General features: G+C 34.0%; 1 protein-coding gene across 1 annotated transcript; it reads left to right on the forward strand.

Annotated features, from left to right (window-relative positions):
• The first annotated feature begins 11,651 nt into the window (after positions 1–11,651).
• LOC106557878 lies at positions 11,652–25,621 on the forward strand. The gene is made up of 7 exons (XM_038576125.1): positions 11,652–11,893; positions 13,500–13,601; positions 16,077–16,175; positions 18,497–18,709; positions 20,983–21,089; positions 24,649–24,757; positions 25,482–25,621. Exons 1-7 carry the CDS (start codon positions 11,803–11,805, stop codon positions 25,493–25,495), a joined length of 735 nt encoding a protein of 244 aa, XP_038432053.1. The 5' UTR covers positions 11,652–11,802; the 3' UTR covers positions 25,496–25,621.
• The last annotated feature ends 1,773 nt before the right edge of the window (positions 25,622–27,394 follow it).

A 27,394-nucleotide genomic window follows, 5' to 3' on the forward strand; every position in this document is an offset into this window, starting at 1 on the left:
ATTAAAAAAAATAAAGTAATGATTATAATGATACTGAGAGAAAAGAGTGGAAAATCTCAGTGAGACATTCAATAAAGAGATAGAAAATGCTAAAGAGAACCAATCAGAGCTGAAGAATACAATAACTGAAATAAAAAACACACTAGAGGGAATAAGCAATAGTTAAAAGGATGCAGAAGACTGTATTAGTGATCTGGAAGACAAGGTAATGGAAAGCACACAAGCTGAACAGCAAAGAGAGAGAAAAATTTCAAAAAAGGGGTAGATTAAGAGAATACTTGGACAACATCAAGCATACAAACATTTGCATTATAGGGGTCCTAGAAAAAGAAGAGAACGAAAGGTGTAGAAAAAAATTGTTTGAAGAAATAATGACTGAAAATATCTCTTCCTAGGAAGGGAAATAGACATCCTAGTTCAAGAAGTACAGAGAATCCTAAAGAGGATAAAACCCAGGATGTTCACAACACAACGCATAATAATTAAAATGTCAAAGATTAAAGCTAAAGAGAAAATATTAAAAACAGCAAAAGAAAAACAAAAAATTGCCTTAAAGGAAAATCTTATGAGGCTGAGTTTCAGCAGAAACTTTCCAAGTCAGAAAAGAGTGTCATGATTTATTTAAAATGCTGAAAGGAAAAAAAAAAACCTACACAAGAATACTCTACTTAGGAAGATTGTGATTCAGGTTTGAAGGACTTCCCAGACAAATAAAAGATAAAGGAGTTTATCAACACTAAACAGGACTTATAGGCAATGTTAAAGAGACTTCTTTAAGTGGAAAAGACACGGCCATAATTAGACATAAGAAAAATACGAGGGATGCCTGGGTGGCTCAGTTGGTTAAGAGTCTGCCTTCAGCTCAGGTCATGATGCTGGAGTCCTGGGATTGAGCCCCACATTGGGATCCCTCTTCAGCAGGGATCCTGCTTCATTCTCTCTCTCTTCCCTATCCTTTCTTGTGTTTTCTCTCTGTCAAATAAATACATAAAATCTTTCAAAAATGAAAAACTATGAATAAAAAGATGTAAAATATGACAACAAATAGCTAAAATTTGGAGAAAGGAAAAAAGAGAAGGGCAAAAAGAAAAAAGAAAGATTTTTCATTTTTTTTTTTGTTTTTGTCTTTTTTTTAAGAATGTATTTGCTGTTAAATGACCATCAAATTAATAGATACTGTTATTTACTTAGTATGTTATATATGAACCTCATGGTAACCACAAACCTAAAATTTATGACAGATCCCCCCCAAAAGAGAGAGAAATAAAATCAAACAAAACACTATAGAGGGGATCCCTGGGTGGCTCAGCTATTTAACGCCTGCCTTTGGCCCAGGGCCTGATCCTGGAGACCTGGGATTGGGTATCATGTCAGCCTCCCTGCATGGAGCCTGCTTCTCCCTCTGCCTGTGTCTCTGCCTCTCTCTCTCTCTCTCATGAATAAATAAATAAAATCTTAAAAAAAAAAAAAAAACACGGTAGAGATTCATTGGTCACAAAGAAAGAGCAAGAGAAAAAGAAAGGAACAAAGAAAAACAACAAAAATAACCTGAAAACAAAAATTTTTAATGGCAATAAATATATAACCGTCAATAAAACTACATTAAATGTAAGGGCCTAAATGCTCCAGTAAAAAGACATAGAGTGGCAGAATGGCTAAAAAGTTAGACCCATTTATATGCGGTCTGCAGGAGACTCACCTCAGACCTAATATGCATGTGAATTGAAAATGATGGGATGGAAAAGCATTCACCCTGCAAATGGAAAAGAACCAGAAAGTCAGAATAGCAATACTTTTGTTGGACACAATAGACTTAAAAACAAAGCCTGTAAGAAGAGACAAAGAAGAGCATTACATAATGATAGATGAATCAACCCAGCCAGAAGATATACTAATTACAAATATTGATGCACCCAACATTGGAAATGTGAAAACATAAAGCAAATATTAACAGGCATAAAGAGATAAATTGATAGTAATACAAAATAGTAGAGGATTTTAATACTCAACTTATATCAATGGATAGATCATCCAGACTGAAAATCAGTAAGGAAATAATGTCTTTGAATGACCCATTGAACTAGATGAACATAACAGAGATAAATAGAATATTCCATCCAAAAATAACAGAATACACATTTTTCTCTAGTGTACATGGAACATTCTCCATATATCACATATTAGGCCATAAAATAAGCCACAGTAAATTTAGGAAGATTTAAATCATACTATATATTGTTTCTGACTACAACAGTATGGAACTAGAAATAAATCACAAGAACAAAACTGGAAAAAAATACAACACTTGCAGACTAAACAACATGGTACTAACCAACTATTGGGTCAATGAAGCAATCAAAGAAGTAAAAAATGCATATAGAGACAAGTGAAAATGAAAACACAATAGTCCAAAATCTCTAGGACACAGTGAACATTCTGGGAAGGAAGTATATACAGGCCTACTTCAAGAAACAAGAGAAAAATTCAAATAAACAATCTAACCTACTCTTAAAGGAACAAGAAAAAGAACAAAGCCCAAGATGAATAAAAGAAAAAAAATAATAAAAATCAGAGCAGAAATAAATGATGTAGAAACTGGAAAAAAAAAAAAGAAAAAGAAAAAGAAAAAAATCAATGAAACCATGAGCTGGTTCTATGAAAATATAAATGAAATTGACAAACACTTAGCCAGAGTCATCCAGAAAAAGAGAAAGGACTCAAATAAATTCAGAAACAAGAGAGAAGTAACAACTGGCACTACATAAATATAAGAGATTATAAGAGAGTACTATGAAAAATTAAAGCCAACAAAGTGGACAACCTAGAAGAAATGGGTTATTTCTAGAAACATATGATCTTCCAAAATTGAACCAGAAAGAGAAAATCTGAACAGATTAATTACAAATAACAAAATTGAATTGGTAATCAAAAACCTACCAAAAAATAAAAGTCTATGACATGATGGATCCACAAGTGAATTCCACCAGACATTTTTTTACAATTTTATTTTTGCATTTAGTTAGAGCATGAGTAGGGGATAGTGACAGAGAGAAAGAGAGAGAATCTCCAGCAGGCTCCCTGCTGAGCTCAGAGTCCAATATGGGGTTTGATCTCATGACTCTGAGATCACAACCTGAACCAAAAGCAAGAGTCAGATGCTCAGTCCACTGAGCCACAGAAGGCACCCCATCAACCAGACATGTAAAGAAGAATTAATACCCATTCTCCTCAAGCTATTCCATAAAGAAGAAGAGGAAGGAAACCTTTCAACTATATTCTCCAAGGCCAGCATTACTCTGATAACCAAAACCAAACAAAGACACCACAAAAGCAAAAACAAAAACAAAAATCTATGGATCAATATCCCTGATAAACATAAATGCAAAAATCATCAATACAATATTAGCAAACTGCATACAACATTACATTTAAAAGGTCATTCACCACAATCAGGTGGGATTTATTTTCAGGATGCAGGGGATGATTCAATTTTCACAAATCAGTCAATGTCATATACCACATCAATAAAACAAAGGATAAAAATTATATGACCATCTAACAGATGCAGAAAACTTTCACAAGATTCGACATCCATTAATCATAAAAACTCTCAGCAAACTAGATTTAAAGGGAACATAATAAAGGCCATAAATGAAAAACCCACAGCTAACCATCCTCAATGGTGGAAAACAGAGCTTTCCTTCTAAGGTCAGGAACAAGACAACTCTCACCACTTTTATTCAACATAGTACTGAAGTCCTAGACTCAGCAACCAGACAAGAAACAGAAATGAGAAGTAAAGAAGTTAAACTATCACTATTTGCAAATGACATGATACTATACATAGAAAATCCTAAAGATTCCACAAAAAATTAATATACATAATAAATGAATTCAGGGAAGTGGCAGGATACAACATTAATACCCAGAAATTGGTAGCATTTCTATATGTTAACAAGAAAATTACAGAAGGAGAAATTTTAAAAAGAAAGCAACTCTATTTATAATCACACTAAAAAGAATAAAATACCTAGAAATAAACTTAACCAAATAGGGGAAAGACTGTACTCTGAAAACTATAGAATATTGAAAGAAATTGAAGATGACATAAACGGAAGAATATTCCATGTTCATGGATTTGAAAAATTAATATCATCAAAATACCTATATTACCCAAAGTAATCTACATATTTAATGCAATTTCTATTAAAATATGAACAACAATTTTCCACAGAACAAGAACAAGTGATTATAAAATTTGTATGGAACCACACAATATCCCAAATAGCCAAAGCAATCCTAAGAAAGAACAAAGCTAGAGGAATCATAAGTCCAGATTTCAAGACATACTACAAAGTTTCAGTAATCAATAGACACACAGATCAAGAGAACAAAATAGAGACCCGATAGATAAACCCACATTTATATGGCCAATTAATTTATGACAAAGGAAACAAGAATATATAGTAAGGAAAAAACTTCTTTTTCAATAAATAGTGCTAGGAAAGCTGGACAACTACAAGTAAAAGAATGAAACTGGACTACTTTCTAACACCATACACAAAAATAAACTCGAAATGGATTAAAGACCTACACATGAAACCTGAAACTATAAAAATTCTAGAAGAGAACATAGGCAGTAATTTCTTGGACTTTGGCTATAGAAACATTTTTTCTCTATATGTCTCCTAAAGCAGGAAAACAAAAGCAAAAATGAACTATTAGGACAACATTTTAAAAAATCTTTTGCACAGAAAAAGAAACAATCAAGGAAGGAAAAAGACAACGTACTGAATGGAAGAAGATTTTTGCAAATTTTATATCTGATAAGGAGTTAATATGCAGAATATATAAAGAAATTCCACACTGCAAAATCAAAAAACAAACAATCTGTTTTAAAAATGGGTAGAAGATCTGAATAAAGATTTTTCCAAGGAAGATATGCAGATGGTCAACAGACACATGAAAAGATACTCAACATCATGAATCATCAGGGAGATGCATATCAAAACCACAATGAGACATCTCCACATCTGCAAGAATCAAGATTAGAAATAAGTAGTGCTAAAAAAAAAAAAAGAAAGAAAGAAGTAGTGCTAATGAAGAAGTGGAGAAAAAGGAACCCTCTTACACTGTTGGTGGTGCAATCTGATGCAGCTACTGTGGAAAACAGTATGGAAGTACCTCAAAAAATTAAAAATAGAAATAGCACATTATCAAATAATTACACTATTGGGTATTTGCCAGGGAAACAAAAATACTTACTAGAAAGATATATGCACCCCTATGTTTATTGCAGCATTATTTTTTTTTAAGATTTTATTTATTTATCCATGAGAGACAGAGAGAGAGAGAGAGAGAGAGAGAGAGAGGCAGAAACACAGGCAGAGGGAGAAGCAGGCTCCATGCAGGGAACCCAAGGCGAGACTCGATCCTGGGTCTCCAGGATCATGACCTGGGCTGAAAGCAGCACTAAACTGCTGGGCCATCAGGGCTGCCCTTGCAGCATTATTTTTGATAGCTAAGATATGGAAGCAACCTGAGTCCCTCAATAAACACTTAGACACAATCGACCTAGAAAACATGTATATAAACATGATATAAATATGCAATGGAATATTAATTACACAGACATAAAAAGATGAGATTCTATTACATGTTTGTGATTTTAATTAGCATTTTTCTTAATCAATAATGTTGTTGACTATCTTTTTTTATGCTTGTTTGTCATTTTTACAACTTTTTTTAATAACGTGCCAGTTCTGATCTTTTACTCAATTTGAATTTTTTTATTTATTTTTGAGTCTTGGCAGTTCTTTATATATTCTGGATATCAGAAATGTTATGTCAAATATGTGAATGGCAATTTTTTCCAAGTGTTTGGCTTGTTTTTGTTTCTCATATCCTCATAGGGTTTTTTCCAAAGACAGAAGTTCTTTAAGTTCTTTATTTTCATAAAGTCCAATTTGTAAATTTATTTTCTTATTTTGTGGATCACACTTTTGGTATTGTATGTAGGAAATCTTTGCCTAACCTAAAACAATAAAGATTTTCTCCTTTTGTTCTTGAAGTTTGATAGTTTTAGATTTTACATTTAGGTCTCTGATCCATATTTTTGTTATTTTCTATGATACCAAAATATGGATAAAAATCAAACATTTTTCATAATAATATCCAACTTTTGAAAATAGTATATTTTCTTCACTGAATTGCCTTTGTATATTGATAAAAATAATCAATTGACCAAATACATATGGGTCTATCATGGGCTTTCTTAATTTTCACTGACCTGTTTGTCTAAAGCAACAATAATATCACACTGTCTCACATATTATGGCATTATAATGTCTTACGTAGAGTAAGTATTCCAAATTATATTACTTTCTCAATGTGATTTTCAATATATTTCACTGTTTTGACTATTGTAATTTGTTCTTTAGATGTCAATCAGGTCAAGTTGGTTGATAGATTTGTTCAAGTCTACTATATACTTGCTGATTTTCTGTCAAGTCAATGTGTCTCTTTTCAAAGGAAGAATAAATCATGTACAATTTAATTACCTCTTTAACAGACTATTGTTGAAATAGTTTTCATATGTCAAATATTAGAATGAGAGGAGGATGTAGGAGATAAGTTAGATCAGAAAATACAAATAATGTCATTAACAGATATGTTCCTAATAAAATGTTATGTTTATGCTTAAAAGTTATTCATTATGTAATAACATTTCTATTGTTTCATAAAATCTATATTATTTAAACTGTAAGTTAAATACAGACAGTTTCATATACAGAAATAAAACAAATATAAAATTCATAATCTATGGCCAGACTGTTCTTAACAGCACTGTAGGTTCTTTGCACTAAGAAAAGTAGTAGTAACTCAAATGTGCAATAGATGACTAGTTGAATAAACTTTGTAAATTCAGACAGTGAAGTAACATGCCACTTAAAAGTAATAAAGAATAGAGACTTCTAGACGCGTCAGTTTGTTAAGCATCTACCTTCCAATCAGGGCTCCGGTCACGATCCTGGGATCCTAGGATTAAGCCCCACCCCAAGCTCCCTGCTTCTCCCTCTCCCTCTGCACCCCTACCTTGTGTCCTCTCTTGTGCTCACTCAGTTGTTCTCTCTCAAATAAAAACAACAGGGGCCCTGGATGGCTCAGTTGGATAAGCTTCTGTCTCAGCTCGGGCTTGGTCCCATTGTACTGGCATCGAGCCCTGTATCAAGATCCCTGCTTATCTGGGAGCCTGCTTTTCCTTCTCCATCTGCCCCCTTTCTGTCACACCTGTTCTTTCTCATTTGTTCTCTATCATTTTCTCAAAATAATAATGAAAAAAAATTTTTTTAAAAAGTGATGAGGAAGAGCCCATGGCTTATGTGGTTACAAGTTATCTTTATGAGATATTGTTAAATATATCAAATAACCACGTCATTAAAGGATATGTTTTTAATAAAATGATATGTTTATGTTTAAAAGTTATTCATTATGTAATAACATTTCTATTGTTATTAATTATCTATACTACAGTATTAAATTGACAGTTTAATTAGACAGTTTAATAGACAGTTTCCTATATACAGAAATAAATATAAAATTCATAATCTATGGCCATACTTCACTGCAGAAAGTACAATATGCTAATCAGTGGGTTTTAAATTGAGGACAGTGTCAACAGTAAGGAAATCAGTTGGGACAGCACCTAAATGAAGACAAATTATGAAACTGGAGGAAGAACTTTGATTAATCTTCATGAATACATACCATGTGAATAGCCATGAATAACACATTGTTATTTTCATTTTTCAGAATAATATATGTGTAAATTTAAACAAGAGTTCAGAAGAGCTTATTAGACAATAAAAACATGTCTCCTCAAATGGTTCTCTTGCTCCTTAGGGGCAAGTTTCTTCAATTGTTTGTTTTTATTTCTTATGATGATCATCTTTATGTTTCTAAATAAGATGTTGGTACAACTCCATATGGATTTATCAACTTCAGAAATTATCTATTGCCTTCCCGTTTTGACAGATGATTTAAGATCACTCTGTCTTGCTTCTTTTCCCTCACCCTTTAATAAAAACCTTTAGTTCTTATTTAGAAAACCACAGAGCAAACCTCTAATTTCTCCACTGCATAGGAGGTGAAGATTGGTGCAATCACCCTTCCTTCTATTTCTCCTGTTCTCCACCTTTCTCTTCTCATTTTCCTCTCTTAACCTCTGTCATTCGATCCTTTACACTGCTAATAGAGAAGTATGCTTATGTTCCACAGACATAATCATTTCATGATTTTATCATTGGTTGATTGTAAGAGTGGATTTAAAAACTGCATTTATAAAAAAAATAAAACTGCATTTATTTATTGACTGTGTTACGATTGGATAATGATGAATTCCATTGTAATAATTACAAATCTTTCTCTACATCTCCAACATGCCACTCAAAGCTCAGTATTCTCAACATAAAGTTTGATGGAATTTTCTTATTTTGCCTCAATAATTGTTCAAGTCATCCCAAATTTCTGTTTGCTCCATATTTGGACATAGTTATCCTATAGTTATTTGCTCTGTCCCACTATCTAATCTTTCTTCTTTCCTTAAGTTACCTATAAAATATCCTCCAGATTTTATCCTTTAGATTCTTTTGCCTTATTATATTTTCTGTGGAGTGTCCTTTTTTCTCAGAGTCATCCTTCTCTGAGTCTCCAGTCCTTCCAATCCACTGGGGACTCACATCATGTAATAGCTGTTACAATGTTCATCCTGGGACATTTTGTCACTGCTCCTCTGAGTATTGTTAGCCAGGTCCTACATCTGTCAGTTTGTGAGTCTACTTCTGCTGGATTGTTACAATTTTTTCAGCTGGTGCTTTGTTTGTGATTTATTCACTGTGGCTATAAGCAGGGATGAAGGGGCTCTGATTCAGGATTTCAGGTTAAAGCATTATTGGTAATTAAACTCACCCAGGAAGTCCTGTGTACCAAGTTACTGGAACTAGACCAGTGGGTCCAGAGACAGAGAACTTAATTCTCATTCAAGTAAAGAGAGTATTGAACATATTTCCTTCCTTGGTCAGATTTGGCAAGGGATCGAGTTTGGCCCAGGTGTTGAAAATAGAGAACATATTAGGATGAAACTGGAAAGAAAGGGGAAATTTTTTTAAAATGAAGCCTCTGAAATCGAAAGAACAAATAATTTACTTTAAAAAATTATTCTGAGGTGCACCTGAGTGGCTCAGTCAGTTAAGTGTCTACCTTTGGCTCAGGTCATGATTTAGGAGTCCTAGGATGGGCTCCCTGCTCAGCAGAGAGTCTGCTTTTCTTCTCCCTTTGGTGCTCCCTCTGCTCCTGCTCTCTCTCTCTCAAAATAAATTAAATAAATAAGTAAATAAATAAATAAATATCTTTAAAAAAAACTTTTTAAAATAAATGAATAAATAATTCTGACCCGTGATTTCACTAACTGAAACACATAGTAAACATTACAGTTTAAAGTAGCATATTTTGGGGATTCCTGGATGGCGCAGCGGTTTGGCGCCTGCCTTTGGCCCAGGACACGATCCTGGAGACCCGGGATCGAATCCCACGTCAGGCTCCCGGTGCATGGAGCCTGCTTCTCCCTCTGCCTATGTCTCTGCCTCTCTCTCTCTCTCTGTGTGTGACTATCATAAAAAAAAAAAAAAGTAGCATATTTTTGTAGAATGATATTTTTGCTGTTACTATTCTCTATGTCAAATGCCACCTCCACAGAGAGGCCTTCTGGGAGTACTCTGTTTAACATAAAAGCCCCTTCTCCTTCCTCTGCCACTCTACCTTTCCCTAATCTATTCCTATCCACAACACTTTTACTACTACACATTTTATTACTAACTCATAAATAAGTAACACAAAACATTAGCATGTAAGTATATGGACAAGCAAATATATGAATTGTAAAATGTAAACTACAGTAAGGAAGAAAAACGTTTCTGTCATTTGCTCTGGAATAATGCATAGTACAGAGTAAATACTTGACTAAATTGCTGAATAAAAAAATGAAGACATAAATAAGTTAATGTTCCTGAACTCCCAGGTGAGAATATTCATTTTACTTTTCAAAGTTAAATAGTCGGAAACCACCTATGAAATAAACTGCTCTGCATTTATATTTATGGAGACAAAGTATATTGTGATCAGACTGGGTTGAGGTGAAACTCTGAACCTGTGAGGAGAAATCTGAGCTTTGAAGATTTAGGGTACACATTGCTACGTAAGGTTTCCGAAGGAAGATTAAGAGAGTAAATGATATTTTTTTTCCTGAGGTAATTCCTTACTAATAAAAGCACATTTATGATATGTGAGAAATATCTGTTGCTCCAGAGCAAATTAAAGTCAGTGAAAATTCTGAGCTTCATTGCGGGAGTCTTTAGTCTTTCTCATTTCATCAAAGTTTACATATCAGACTGTGGTTTCCTAAAAAGAAATATATTCCCTTTCTCAACAACAGTTAAATATTCCTTAATCTGTACCTTTGTAGTATTTTTATTTTACCCCATTTTTACCCAGACACTGTGCCTACTGCACAATATCCCAATCTTTCTTAAAAATCAGTAAAGGTATTCTTATTAATAACAGTATTTAACAGTTACTTTTCACTGAGCAATACTATGATTATTTCTGAATGAATTAATAACTTACCCACTTAAAGATACTGACTGAATATCTGTTATGTGTTTGCCACTATGCTAGATATTCAGGAAACAGAGGATGCTGTCTTCTGAAAAATCTTTGCTGAATTCTGACCAAGACACCTGAGCTCCCTGAACTACACACTCCTCAGCCTGTAAAATAGGTCAATATACATGTATACCTAGCTTTGCCCCCCCCAATTCAAGTTATTAGAATTCAGATCCTAACCTGATGAGTACTCTCTAAATAAAAAAATGCCACTTTTAAAATATATCTCCCTTCTATTCAGTGGCTATTCTGTGTGGAGGGTAGGAGTTAGGAGGACAATCTCTAGTGTAGCTCAAGTATAGCCTTTTCTGCTTTTCTTAGTACCACTTTTCTGATTTTGTATGGATCCATTAGTTAATATTCTTCTTTTATTTACTTATCTTGGAGAGAGAGACTGAGGAAAGGGCCAGAGGGAGAGAATGCCAAGCAGAGGCAGGGAGCCTGACACAGGGCTTGATCTCAGGATCCTGAGATCATGACTTGATCAAAACCAAGAGCTGGACGCCCAACTGCCCCAATTTCTTTCTTTTAACTGCTAAAGACTCTTTCAATCCACAAAAATAGGAAGAAAGAAGAAAGGAAATAATGTTTTGGTGAGAACTACTCACCTGTGGTTGTTTGGGAATCAGTAGTGGGTTAACTGCATGCCTTTGTAACTATTCTCACAGGCACATGCTGGTTAACAAATTTATATATGCAGAAATAAAGATACTTTATTTGTTTTGTTTCACAGGGCCCTCTCAAGTTGGGAGATTCCTGCCATTTTCCACAACTTTTTTTTTTTTTTTAAAGAATATTTCATTTAAAACTCACAGGTTTCTCTCAGGACCATCTCTTCAAGTTCCGTTTACTGGAGGAAGTTATGAAAGGAAAGAGAAGAGATGTATGTACAGATGAGAATAAAGCAATTCTGAAATTCTCAGTGGAACAGTTCTGTTTTCTGACACTATATTTTTGCTTGTTTTTTACAAAGGTAGATCACTGAACTCAGTCTCCACATGTGTAGGTTATGCCTGCCACAAGAGCAGCTTCTGTGTGACATGCATCACACACAGTGAACAATTGTGCTTTATAGGTTCAGTAATGCCTGAGGAAGTGACTTATGCTACTCTCAAATTTCCAAATCTTTCCAAGTCAAAGATATCCCAAGAGAGCTACAGTCTCAGGAGAGCAGGTAAGTGCCTCTATGTAGGATCAGACACACAACAAGAGAACTATTTAACTACCCTGGTGAGTTCTCCCTGCCTTCACCTCAAGGCTATGAGACTCCTAAGATCTCAGTTATGGAATCCCGGAACATTGTGAAGTTCCTATGCCAGAGCCTAGTTGTGTGTCTTATTTAGTCTGTAAGATCACAGTGTGTGTGTGTGTGTGTGTGTGTGTGTGTGTGTTGGGGGAAGATGGTAGGCTAAGTCTCTGAAAATCCAGATCTCTAGTGTCACCAAAATAGCATTTCTTATGTTTTTTAGACATTTTAGGATGGTCTCACATACAGGCTTTTATGGGAAGGAAATCAGTAATAGCAAGAACATAACCATGCAGGATTTTTATTTCATGGCTAAAGGATACAAAATAGACATACGCTGTGTATGAGATTTATAGGACCCTGGAATCCCAGTCAGTGATGATGTGATAAACATTTGCTTCTTTCTGAGAAGGAACAAGACTGAGGGTTCCTATCTCTACATAATATCATTCCAAGCCATATAATTCCAGTCTGTTTTATCCCGCAGTTCAATTTCTAGAAAATTAAAGATAACAATGATTAAAGGGAACATCAAAATCATATTGATTAAAATTTTTGTATTACTATAGGGTAATTGGTTTCTTGTGCCTTCCCTGGAATTATTTTTGTTATTTATATTTTGTTATTTACATTATTTTTATTCCTTTGTGTTTAAGTCCTTTTGTGTGTGTGTGTGTTTTGTGTTTTTTGTGTGTGTGTGTGTGTTTAAGTCCTTTTGATCTTACTATAAAATTATGCTTTCTATGTATATGTGGAGTTTTTAATTTATGACTTTACCCCAAATTTTACCCCAATTTTATATTCAGATGAGGAAGAAAAATCACTTCAGGAACAAGTCTCTGCTTATATAATTTGAAGCATCAGGTTGGTAGATAATATTTTAGGGACCAGTTCTTCCAAGCAGAGTCCTTTTTTCTGCATCTATGATATTGACAAAGCACTGTATATACTGGGGAGAAGTAATACATACTTGCCATCCAGTTAGTATAATGGGATGACATATAACAACTGAAGTAGGGTGCTTATACACCAGGAGATGTAATATAGGTACTGTTACATATGCTCCAACACATGTTTCCTTATACAACTTTATCCCTTTGTATACAGCTGGGTAGGTTGTTTAAAATTTATTTTTGTAAAACATCACACAAAGTTTCTCTACTTATTTATTTACTTACTTACTTATTTTAGAAGGGGCAGAGAGAGAGCCAGGACATGTGAACATGGGGGTGGGCAGAGGAAGAAGGAGAGAGACCCCCAAGCAGGTTCCCCGCCCAGCACAGAGCTAGACAAGGGACTTGATCTCACCATCCTGAGACATCATGACCTGCCTGAGCTGAAATCAAGAGTCTGATACTCAAATGACTGAGCCACCCAGGCACCCCAGTGCTTGTCTATTTAAAATATCTATCATCAGAATCAGACCAAGAACACTGGTAATATATGGATAGCTAGAAAGTAAAGAAGACCAGAGAAAAGGGACTATTGTTAAACAATTTTACCTTTTTTTTTTTTTTTTTTTTTCCCTGAAAAGAGAATCGCGAAGTGCCTGAAATGGAGATAGATGGTGAAGCTGAAAGTAGAGCAGAGGGAGTTGAGAGCACAGCTGAGCTGGCAGAGAGCAGAGCTGTGGCAGGTGAGTCCTATGTGCATAAATGCAGCCACTGAGTCAGGACAAAGTTAAGAAGAGCTTTGTGGTAGACACTGGGACATAACAATCAGAGATTATCTTTAAAGCGAAAAGATGGAAAACTTCTGAGAAGGGAACAAAGGAGGATAAACAAAAGGTGATAAAGCTGATATCCTTTACTTATAGGAAACCATCTCCTTTTTATTATTCTCTCCATCTACTGACCAGTATTTTCATGTTTTGCTGAATTTTTCTTATTTTATAAGAAAAATTTTATTTTTTATTTTATAATCTTATTTCCTCCCATTTTGTTGTTCTTTTTTGAAAGACTGATTTATTTATTTGGAGGGGGAGGGGCAGAAGAAGAAGGAGAGGGAGACAGAAACTTCAGCAAATTCCCCTCTGAGGAAAGGCCAATGCCAGGCTTGATCTCAGGACCCTGAAATCACGACCTGAGCTGAAACCAAGAGATAGGTGCTTAACCAACTGCACCACACAGGGACCCCTATTTCCTACCACTTTTCATCATTTCATCCTTTTTCATCCATTTCATCCTGAGTTAAAAGGAAGAATGAAGACCATCAATGTCCTATTGGATGTTCTCATAGATCATATAGAAAAAATCATTCAAAATTTATGAAGTAATGAAAATCATATAGGCTTGGATAATTTATTCAAGTGATCCAATATGTAAATAATAAGATTTCATAGAGAAGAAAAAGAACAGATATAAACAAGGAAATAATTAAAGAATAATTAGACATTCTCTAGTACTGAATAGAGATGGAGGGGTAAAAAACTGCCATCACCTGTATTGAACTCAGAAAAGATTAATTCATCCATTTTAACAAAATAAAAAATTATCATATACTCCTTCTAAGAAAATATTCAAGAAACTTTTCAGACATACAAGGAATTAATCAGACCTCAAAGTAAGGAGAAATTTAGGGGCAAATCAAAATGTAATAGCTGACAATGGAATCACTATAATGAAAGTTGTAATAATAACCATGCTAAATCATTTTTGCAATGAAATGGATATACTGCAAGAGAAAGTCTTAGTATTATAGTCTAGAACAAAAATTACTAATCCATCACTGTAAAACTCAGTGGTTAGAAGTGGTGAGGGAATTAAAGTATTATAAAAGTCTAGGTTGGAGAGTCTAAATTTATCTGTAATAAAATTACGTACATTTAGAATACAATGAAAAGGAAAACACTTCCTTTTGGAAACAGCTAAAAGTATGAAAGAAAGATTTATCATCCCTCTTTTTCATGATTAAAGAAGAAGAATATAATAATCCATCTAGGGGCAGCCCCGGTGGCTCAGCGGTTTAGCGCCACCTTCCGCCCAGGGTGTGATCCTGGAGACCGGGGATCGAGTCCTTACGTTGGGCTCCCTGCATGGAGCCTGTTTCTCCCTTTCCCTGTGTCTCTGCCTCTCTCTTTCTCTCTGTGTCTCTCATGAATAAATAAATAAAATCTTAAAAAATAATAATCCATCTTAATGTATATATTATAAAATCACAAGAGAAATTAAGAGAGAGTTGACAAATTTAAAACCTTAAATCAGTAAACAGAAAGGTTTTAAAGAGAAAAATTAATCTGCTGACTGGTTTCATTAAAAAAAGACTAGTAGCCAAATTAAGGGAGAATAGAGAGAGCAAAATTATCAGATATTAAGTCTGGGGCTCCTAGGTGGCTCAGTTGGTTAAGCATCTAACTCTTGGTTTCAGCTCAGGTCGTGATCTCAGGGTCCCCACATCAGGCTCCTCTCTCACTGGGAGAATATGCTTGAGTTCTTTCTCTCCCTCTTCTTCTACCTCCCCTTTCTTTCTCTATCTCTCAATAATAAATAAATAAAAATTTAAAAAGGAATATGTTTAAATATCTAGCCTGAAATAGGGGAGAGAATAAATACATGTAAGAGTAAAGCCTGTGTAACTTCATGGCAATAGATTTGATAATCTAAAGGAAGTAGATGATTTCCTAATAATATATTAAAGAAAACCTAGAAGAGATCAATCATCAAGAGAATGGATTATAAATCCTATTAAATAATGTATCTCAATATTAGCATAGAAAAATTAGGAAAGAATATCCATCAGGTGGCCAACACTAATTACCTGAGGATGGGAAGAACAAGGAAACAGCAAGATGGGAAGCAGGATGGGGAAAAAAGACTACTAAAATGTAGACAAGAGAGTGTCCATGAAAGTATCCAAAATATGTCCTATGATCACATTTACTTAGAATTATGTATTTTCAATGTTAGTTGTGAATGCAAAAATATATTCAAGTTGGCTGAACATAAATGAGGACTTGCCTGACCTTGCAAGCAATTTTTTTCATCAAAAAAAAAAAATTCCAATACTTTTATACATAAGGGCCATGGGATGGAGAGGGTTAGGGGTTAGGGAAAGAACAAACACATAAATGTGTTGCTTCATGTCATTTTTATGAATTGGTGCTTCTTCATAGGACATAGCACTCTGTCAAAAGTGTGGTGTGCTGTTTCTCTCATTTCGCTGATCTTGAACCTGGTGGTGCTGGCTGGCCTAGGGACCCTAGGCATTATAAGTAAGTTTCTCCTTTTCTCTGAACCTGTCAATTGGTTTTATCAGGCACACTGCAAAAGAATCCAAGTCTTAAGACATATCCACATAATACTTCCAGATTAATAGAGTAGAAAACACATATCATTTATGTATGACTATATCATATTAGTCATTGTCTTGAGGATATTTTAACATCAACTGCCCTCAGTGGCAACTACTCATGGCAGAATGATGCTAATGATAGTAATGTAAAGTCTTATTCTAGAAACTGTGAAATCAATGCAACAATAAAAATACAACTAATTATATCCTGAGAGTTTTCATGATTATTTCATATACTTGAAGCAATTTCTCCATTTTTCATGCATTTTCTTCTTGCCGAAGTCATTCTAGTTGCAGATATCTTTCAAAATCCCGTTATCAACTTGATTTGTTTTCTAATTCCTTAATTAATAGCCAGTTATTTTCTCCTAGTAATCACATCAGCTTCAGATAAGTACAAGCTGGTTTCATGCTGCTAATCTTTTGAAATATAATTTCTCCCAAATGATCATTTTTCCCCTTGAAACTTCTATAACTGTTCTTAATATTAGCATAATAATTGGTGAGCAGAATTTCTTTCCTCTGATATAACATAAGCTTTAACAGACACAGACTGTGTCTTATTCATCCTTTGTATTCTTTGACTGAATGAATAATATGTAGGTTCATGAACAATAAGTAGGTTTTGAATGAATAGTAAGTAGGTTCATGAACCAACAAATGAATAAACAGAAATGAGTAACCTTTTGAACATCAAAGCTGGTTCTTTATAAGAAAAGGAAAATTCTCTTTAAGATAGCAAAACTGTATTTTTAATACTTAAAGGGCTGCTTTATGTTATTTAAAAAAAAAGAGAAGGAAAATTCTAAATCCACTGTGATCTGATCAGAAGTTTGTTCCACATTTAATGAAAAAGGATATTAAACACTTTAAATTTATTTTTTTCAATAAAGATAATAATGCATGTACATTGCCAAAACTTCAAAATATAGAAAAGGAGGAGAAACTGAAAGCCATTGGTATCTGCCAATAGGAGGTAAAAGCTATTAAAATTAAAAACATGCATTAATATCTTTGAAGTCATATAGTAGTATCACTTATATCAATATTTTGTTTGATAATTTAAATACTCTTATAACATTATATCACTTAACACTTTTGAATACTAATGTTTTCCCAAGTTCTTCACATGCATGATTTCATTCAACTTTACCCACATCATATTTTATCATATTTACACTCAATTTCCAGGTAAGAGAACCTAAAATATTTCTCCAGTTCTGTGTGGTCTATAAGTGACCAGGGTAAAGTATTTGACCATACATCTACCATTTAATTTTACACTTTATGGTTTTAATGCCCCTTTGTCTTTCCTTCATGTTTCTCTGCTTTGCTATATTGATCATGTCTTCTATTCTTCAACTACATTACCAAGCCCTATAACAATTTATTTCTTTAAATGCCTATTAATTATTTGATAATTAAAGGGTTATTTTAAGCAGTCCATATTTTGGGAGCATTTCTTCTCAATCCTGGATGCTAGTGGATGATGCTCTTCCCTCTTTATTTCTCTCCTATAACAGTGAGTACAAAGGCATCCTGAGGAAAGAAGAGGAAGATTATATATAATAATTACTAACATTGCTTGAGCACACATCCTTTGTAATTTTATCTATGATCCTCATAAAACTTAAAAAATGAAAGATTCTAGTAAATTGCAGGGTTCTCAGGTAAACTAGTATGAGTCTATATAGAAAAGCCAAAACATGTTATAACAATCCACAAAATGAAGAAGTTATGAAGTTTTCTGAATCTTCTGATGTTTTTAAGGACATGATCCCTGTGTTCTGATTTTTTTTAATCCTGAGGCTGATGTTTACCATCTCCATCCTAAGTCATGGCTATATCTGTCCAAGAAAATCAAATCACAACACATAGGCTCATCAATAATATTATGGTGCGTCCTAATCTCAAAAGTGTGATTTCTATAAACTAACTGAATTGCATCATCTTTTATTTTGAAATCTCTGCTTCACATGAATCTCTTTTATATTTTATTTTTAGACTTTGTTGGGCATTTCTTTCAACAGGAAATAAGTGCTCTATTGAGTAAAATAAAACCTTTTTAATCTCGAATAAATGTTAATCTTAAAGCACAATGGTTAGTATTTTACACATATGTAGGTATCATTTTAATATGAGTATTCCATTAAATTTGGAAATAATCATTGTGATATTAACATAATTTATTGGAAAACTTTGACCGTGTAAAAGTTATTAATTTCCTGATATGAATTATAGATTACTGGAAACTCATCTTGGGCAACAGAACAGAGTATGATGTTCAACAAAGCAATATACAACAGTTGGAGGAAAATCTAACAATATGGATGAATATGTATAATAATGTCTCAAATGAGCATAACATTTTTAAAAACATGACACAAAACACAATAAAAGAGCTGAACAACTTTACCTCACAATATTGTGAAGACCTAAAGCAGAAAGAAAATGGTGAGTGAAATGCTCTCTTGATTGTCTAATCTTATTAATAAGCACATTCATTTTTCCCTGGATATATTACTGAATCTGAAATCTTGAAATATATCTGAGATAAAGAAAAGATGGAGATACAGTCATCATTAACAAATTCTCCTATTTAAAAAAAAAACACTTTTTGTCTCTTTTGACTTAGTTTCTTTATATGTATAATTATTTTTATCAATTTAATCTCTCTCTTACTTGGGTTAGATTCATTTGTTTGTTTTTTAATTCCTTCTTTCGTCTTCTACCTTCACATATTACACTCGCATTTTTATAGAGTTCAGCTATAATGGAGTTTAGTTGGGTATATGGGAGATGAATTCTCTGTCTTCTTCTGATATGTCTGAAAAGGTCTTTTTTTTTTTTTTTTTTTTTTTGGTTAGGTATAAATTCAAAAGTTAAAAATTAGTTTCTTTGTGAGTACTAGAAGTGCCTCACAGTTTCTAGCAAACAACATTGTTAAGAAGTCTATTCCAAGTGTCATTTCATTCCATAGAAATGACCTGACTTCAGCATTTAAGATATTCATTTGGGAGAGCTGAAGTTTTAGGATATTCTGGGTATGAGTGCCTTTTAATCATTTATTTGCTTGTGCACTCAATCTGAATACCTCCTCAATTTGAAAGTTTGTGTCTTTCAAATGAAGAAAAATGCACTCTCTTACTTCTACATTCATTTTTCTCCACTCTCTTTCCTACACTTTCCATGACATCTCTTCTTCAAATGTTAGGAATGCAAATTTTCATCTTTTCTATATATTTTATTTTCTGGTTTTAGACTCCTTTTTAAAATTGACATACTGATTATTATTTCAACAATCGTATGTTTAACTTGATAAAACCTTAAATGATTCTTGAGAATTCTGGTTTTTGTAGCATCCTATTCTGACCTCAGGTATAATAATATCTTTAGGAGTCCTCTCAGTATATTAACTAAAAGAGTATTTAAAATATCACTCCTCTTTCTTACATACCTTTATTTTTCTTCTTTTTCTTTTTAAAATTCTTTTCGTACAAGTTCTCTTTCATGTACAGGTGTTCTTGTATACCCTATCATGCTTGCTAAGAGAGAATAGGTAGTTGGTATGGGTTGACTCCCTTGCTATGTAAAGAGGATGGTTTTTCTATTACATATCTCTAAAAAGTGAGAAATCTTTCTGGATATTTTTCCATCTCTGGAAGACTAAGATGAAGTGTATGAACAGGCAGCTTTCCTTTTCAAATGAGACTGGATATAAACAACAATCGCAACATTCACAGTGGAAACCTATACTTTGCCAGACAGTTCAACCAAATTCTTCAGAAAGGAACTATGTCCTTTCCTTTCCTGAAAATTCTATAGCCTCTTACTGATTTTTCTTCCCTCTTTTCTTGACTCTTTCCTTTCTTACCTTCTTTCAGTAAAAGAAAAAAAGAGAGAATATTAAGTTTTATGCCTAACAGTTATAACTATCCCTTGTCTTGAATAACTCAAGGTATGATAGAAGAAGCAGACAAGTAAACAGAAAATTACAAGTCAGTGTAATAAGTGCTCATTAATATAAGTAAGTAGTGCAAGAAACTACACAGTTAGAAGAAACAGTTCAGATTGGGTGAAAGTATAACATTGAATGTTGGGAGAGGAGGCATAGTGCAATAAAATTAGTGAGGGATAGCATGGGGTGCTTTGAAAATTCTCAGTGAATGTCTGACAAGAAGCTAAGCAAACTAACAGATACGATTGGAGTGGTGTGATGAGTGTTCACATAGAGCATGGAGAGGGTTTGAAATTCCACCTGAGAGCTACAGAAAACTGTGACCACTTAAAGCAGAATCTTATAGAAAGATCTCTGGAAACAGGGAGGTGATTGGGTTCCTGTAAAAAAAAAAAAAAAATTAGCAGACTTGAGACAGACTAGGGTCTTTTTGCATCAATCCAAACATACTGAAGAATTCTCTGATTGCTTTTAATAATCTCTTCATCATTTTTCTTTCTCTGTATCTGTGATTTTCCTTCTGCTTCAGATTATTCCAGATCCAAATCCCATTCCATTTCAGATGCCATTCTCTTCCTTCTCTCATATTAAAAGTAGCCATTTCACTCAATGTGTGACTTTTGTTAGTCATTTCAGTACACAATGAAAATGTTTGTAAATTCTAAGAAATATGCTAATTTATACTGTATCTGCACATACATATTATGCTTATGTGTTTATCAGTATCATATCTTTATAGACTTTCTTCATATGTTTTTATGTTTTTCAGATGTTGGATTTAGCTCATGCCCGGAGTCATGGATGTGTAATGGAAATACAAACAAATGTCATGCCCAGATGAATATGGACAAGAATATAAGTTACAACTCAACCCAGGTTGGTGTTATGATTTGGGGGACATGTACAGAAAGTTTTTGGTATTGTTAGGTAAGGAGAATTTGGGTGACGTTAGTCCTTGGCTAATCCTAATAAATGGCCCTTATGGCCCTTATGTCTTTTATCTTTGCCTCCTCTCTTTGAGTGGAGTTCTTGGGGAATTCCCCTATCACAGGTTCAAATGGCAAGTATGTACAATGATTAGAGTGATTGGTCCATGAGCCATGTCACAAGAGGCAAGCTATGGAACTATATTTCCTTGGTATCTCTTATTCCTTGAGTTTTCTGGTTCTCATAGAATCAGAAAGGAGAGAGCAAGGATTTATTTCCAGTTGTGAGGTGTATTTTAATTGGCTACTGATACAAATTAAATCAGGGATTCTCTTCTCCCTTAGAGTTGTTGCTCAGAATTATTTTGCTATTGTTTTTTTTATAGGAGTGTAGAAAAAATAACAAATTTCCAAGTGTAGAATGCTAAAGCCCTTACTTCCCAGGAAAATATGTCTGTTAAATTTACTGTAATAAAAAAAATTACTGTAATATACAGCATGCTCCAACTGAACAGATTTTGTCATCAGCATTAACTTGAATGTGGTTTATGCCTCTGTGATTTTTGCCATTTTTATACTTTTGTTACCTGAATATTTATTCTGTCCCCTTTAAACTTGATTAATCCAATTCAGTTTTCAAGTTTCAGTCTTATTGCTTCTTTAAAATTTTGGTGCCATCACAATAAGCTCAATTAATGGCTTTCTGTTTCATATTCCCTCAGCATAACATAGTTAAAACATAGTTAACAACTATGAGTGAGTCTGTTTGTTCTGTTAGATTGTTAGCTCTTTGAAGATAAAAAAAACGTGTCTTGCTCATTATTGTATATCCACTTGTGATACTGGCAAACTTTAGCCTGGCTGAGATTCAAGTTTTCCTCAGTATCTTGAGTTTTTAAAAATTGTTTTTGTTTTCTTGTTTTTGGTTTTGGTTTTGTTTTTTGTTTTGTTTTTTTTTTTTTTTTTTTTTGCTGTATGCAAAGGGAGTACTTAAAATGTCACAGAGATTTTTTTTATTGTTTTAATGTATTATTTAGATAATTTACATTTTTAAGAAAAGAGGCATCTGAATCAAGAAAAAAAGTTAAGAAACAATTAAGAAGTTAAGAAAAAATAAAATTGTTTCATGCTACAGTGTAACAAGGAGTGAGATATGAAAGAAAGATAGCAGACCATTTTAAGTTTTTTGTCTTGAATTTATACAAGGAAAAATGATCACTTTTATGTATGTATGGTATTTTTGTGTTTGGGGCTGATGTGTGTGTAAATTATAATAGGTCAGATTATGGTGCTTGTGAAAATGATGTGGACATAAAATGCCTTTCGAGTTGGAGCTGAATGGGAGATGGCTTTATGGAAGAATTTAAAAAATTGCCCACATGCAATTTTCTTAAACAGTAATTATCAACTATTTATTCATAATTACTATGTCCTTTGACTTTGTGCAAGGGGAATTTAAGCCTGGTAGCTTTTGATCAATAAAAATAAAATCTATAGGTTAGGTGATAATATCCAAAATAAATTAGTAGATGAAGAAAAGAAGACAAAGGATGGAATCCTACATATCCACACATAAATGGAGCAGGAAAATAGGAAAACTAGCACAATGGTTTAAGAATAAGCGATTCAAGAAGTAAGGGGGGAAAAGCAGGTGTGATGCCATGGAAGCTAATGGAGAGAAGAGTTTCAAGAATAATGTAATCAGCAGTGAGAATACCTCAAAGAGGCTAAATAATGTATACAAGTAATGACAAATACTATTTATTACATGCTTACTCTAAGTCACAAACCAAAAAAGATGTTTTATTTAGCACAAATCAATGTGTAATATAAGTTGCATCATACCTAAATTTCATATTAGGAAACTAGAGTTCATAGAGGATAAGCAAATTTCTTAAGGTCACCTGAATAAGTAGCCAAACAAAGACTCAAAGCCTAGTCTGCTTATCTTTAGAGCCCAATATATGTTTAAAAGTAAAAGCTAGGGATCCCTGGGTGGCGCAGCAGTTTAGCGCCTGCCTTTGGCCCAGGGCGCGATCCCGGAGATCCGGGATCGAGTCCTACGTCGGGCTCCCGGTGCGTGGAGCCTGCTTCTCCCTCTGCCTGTGTCTCTGCCTCTCTTTCTCTCTCTCTCTCTCTCTCTCACTGTGTACCTATCATGAATAAATAAAATAAAATAAAATAAAAAAATAAAAAATAAAAAAAAATAAAAGTAAAAGCTAGTTGACAATTAAAAGATGACTCTGGCAAGAGTATTACCAATGAAGTAATATGGGGCACATATTGATAACATTTTATTATTCTTCCAAAAAAATATTTCTTTTTTTTTAATTTTTTTTTATTATTTATTTATGATAGGCACACAGTGAGAGAGAGAGGCAGAGACACAGGCAGAGGGAGAAGCAGGCTCCATGCACCGGGAGCCCGACGTGGGATTCGATCCTGGGTCTCCAGGATCACGCCCTGGGCCAAAGGCAGGCGCTAAACCACTGCGCCACCCAGGGATCCCCAAAAAAATATTTCTTAAGTGTTTACTAAGGTCTGCAGTATGGACTACATGCTGAGGATATAACAATAAGCCCTACCCATATAAATTTAAGAGATGCTATAATCTAAGGTGAATCAAAATAATACATCAGTAATTAGCAAATTATTACTTAACTATGGTTGAGATATTACATACATAGAAAAAAAAAGACAAATATAGTGCTCAAAAAGGATATTTAGAAATGGCATGAGGGGCATCTGGGCAGCTTAGTGGTTGAGCATCTGCCTTTGGCTCAGGTCATGATTCCGGGGTCCTGGGATTGATTCCCTCATCGGGCTCCCCATGGGAAACCTGCTTCTTTCTCCCTCTGCCTATGTCTCTGCCTCTCTCTCTGTCTCTCATGAATAAATAAAATCTTTTTAAAAAATAGAAATGACTTGAAATCCAAATAAAATGATATTTAAGGTTAAATTCCAGATTTTCCTTAAGCATCTTGAAGGTTAAGGAAGACAAGCTTCCTTTTTTATATTTCAAGAACAAATTCACAAAAAAAAAAAAAAAAAAAGAACAAATTCACGGTACTAGGAAGAGTTTTAAAGACATATATGACTCACTTCAGGGTAGGGCTCAGCAAAGAGGGAAAGATTAAGAGAATAGGATATAGATGGGTAAATTGGAAAAGAGTGGAAGGTCTCTGAATGAATGGGAAAGCTCTCCACTGTAAATGCAGAACCTCTGCCAATGTAGGCATGGTGGCTTCTGGAGGAATGGGGACTTAGCTCATCTGATTACTTTTCTTCTTGCTTATCATCTGCCCAATGTTAAGAGTGCAGGGATGGTGCCATGAGGAAGCTTGAGAAGAATAAAGGTTTTAAAACTTCACTGAGGGAAAGGGGACAAGGAACCAAGAAATGAAATGATTATTGAGTGGAATTTTGATGATATGAATCTGATTCTGTGGCATTTGAATTAGCTCCCAGTGGTGGAAAGGAACAATACCTGACGTTTTCTTTGTTTATAGCTGTTCTTCAGATGTCTTACATCACCTATCTCCTGGATGAATCTGAATTGCACTCTCAAGAAGGCAAATCAGGCAGCAGGAAGTGTTCTAAAACTTTGCATTGTGACTTGTGAGTTAACCTGCCACTTTTTTCTTGTCAATGATAAAGGAAAGCTAATATGCTAATTTTGAAGATGTTTCTCTGACAGCCATCCATCCTCCATTTGTGGTCAAAATGTATCAAGAGAAGGTAAAAAATTTCCAGGAGCATTTGCCTGTAGCTCAGGCAATTCTTTTTCAGCAAAAAAATCTGTTCTATATTGAAGAAGCTCATGGAATTGAGAACACAGAAGGTAGAGATTCAGAAACTCTGCCATGCTTCCATACTTCCTTTTACAATCTGATTCTGTGCTTTCCTAAGGCCCTACGGAATGAAGCAGAAGTATAAAGACAAAGTCAAATCAGGGTCTAGTATATTACCCTGTGCAGGGTGACCACATGATTTATTGTCCAAACCAGAAGACTTTGAGAATACAAGGAAGCACTATTGATAATTACACAAGGCACCGGGCATAAATCAGAAGTGTCCTGGGCAACCCCGGATTTTCAGTGACCTCTTGGGTGAAATTGTTAATGAAAGGCCAAGAGATGACTTTGGGCCCTAGACAGTTGAGGGTTCTGGTGAATCCTTGAAGTAGTGTAAGAAATCACCAGAGTTGTTTTCACTTTGGTCTCTTTTAACTAATATAATCTGACAAGAAAAGAATAAGTTTCGGCAGTAATAGATTGGACTCATGAGGTAATTGTTTATTTTTCAAAATAAATCACACAATTCTTTTTTGTTTTTCGTATAGGTTTGACACCCTAATAAAGATTTCAAGTGTTGAAACCAGTGAAGCATGCAACATTCAAAGGAAATGAAATGATTGGAAAATCTAATGACTCTAATAGTTATCATATTTATAAAAATAAACTAACTATACCAAATTTTCAATTGTAGCAAAATGCAAACACTCCTAGTTTACTGTAATATTATACAAGATAAAAGTGACCATGTAAGCTGAAACCTTGAACAATTGATCTCAAAATCCAAAACAAAGAGTTTTGATTATTTGGGGACCCTTAAAACTTTTTTTGTCAAAACATTAAGAACTTCTTACTGTTGGTTATAAATGTGTAGGAAAATGACAAAAAGTAAAATTAACATTACTTAATACATTGTAACTTAAAATACTAAAAGCACTGAGGATTAAAGTGGTTTCTTTCACTTATCTGGAGCAGCAAGAAGAGTGGTACAACTCCTTTTTTGTGACACAACTTACTATACAGATTGAACATCTTTTCTATCCCTTGTCATGCTCCTTTCTAAGTTAGAATCAGCTTTTGACATTTTTTAGCCTTTGTGATGTCAAAGACATGAAAGATTTCCAACAGTTCCTTTAATGTGAAGGTTTTTTACTAACATCGCTTCTGTAGGCAGCTTCATCTCATCCAGCACATATCCTCTCCTCATCTATGCCAAGAAATTGTCTTCAGCAAGTTCCTCAGTTTTTCAGTAAGTTTGGAATCCTCTAAGTCTCTGAAATGATGGCAGTATCAATATTCTCATGGTCAGCTATTTCTTCTTTATTATTATTATTTTTTAAATATTTTAATTGAGGTACAGTTGACAGCTATTTTATCTTTAACTTTATTTTGATTTAATTCCCATTCTGCAAAGTCATTCACATGGTGTAGAAAAAGCTCTTGTCTATGATAAGGATATTCTCTTACCTCCAGCCAAGCCGTTTAAATATTTTCAGCTGCCTGCTTTCTATACTACTTCTTCTAAAACCCAGCTAGAGAAATTGCATGATCTCCAGGTGCAGTGTCAATAGTCTACAAGGTTTTAAAAGCTGAAATAACTCCTTAGATTAATGAAATTGTATTTGGTGGTAAAAAGCAAATTTTCATTTTCTCTCAAGACCTTACAAAAATCAGGTTGATCTAGTACATTATCTAGCAGTAGAAGTGTTTTAGAAGTTTAATTATCTTGCCTAAAGCATTTCTATGGCTGAGAAGCAAAGAGGGAAAACAACTATATGCCTTACCATCAATAGGTGAATGAACTAAGAGATTCTCAGTGACCAATCACAGACAGACTTTGAAAGAAGTGACAAGCGTGGTCACTTCTATCATAATGAGCATCTGTTACTTATGTAGCAGCAGTTACTCACAATATATTGTAGTAAATAGAAACTGAACTCTGTTGTTGGGGGACTGGTGTTATTTCAGTGAACCATGATCACTGAAAAATGTGTTATGGGAAATTTGCAAAGCAAGAACTATGTGTTTTTCCAATACAATCTGTTACTGTATAATTTGAGTACTTCCATTGAATCTTGAAATTATAGCAACTTTTAAATTCAATTAATATCTATCTTACTCTCACTAGTATGTTTGTATAGAATATTGGATATAGACATAATGACCTCTTCTCTCAAGCTCTCAGTGTGCACCTGTATTAGTAAAAAAATATTTACTTTTAACTCAGTATTTTACTTCTCTTTAGCCTTCCTTTTAGTAACATTCTTTGTGCTGCTGCAAACTTCCTAGAAATTTCATAAATTTATGTTCCTAGGAACTCAGGTAAACAATTCAGGACACTGAGGGCTTCTCACATTTTCTACAGAATCATACTTCTTCCTCATGTCTTACTGTATTAGCACCTATTCATTTCCTAAATGTGTCTTTCTGAATAATTATATCTGGTATGCTCATAAGTAAG

This window comes from Canis lupus, chromosome 27, assembly GCF_011100685.1.
Source record: "Canis lupus familiaris isolate Mischka breed German Shepherd chromosome 27, alternate assembly UU_Cfam_GSD_1.0, whole genome shotgun sequence".
Lineage (NCBI taxonomy): Eukaryota > Metazoa > Chordata > Mammalia > Carnivora > Canidae > Canis > Canis lupus.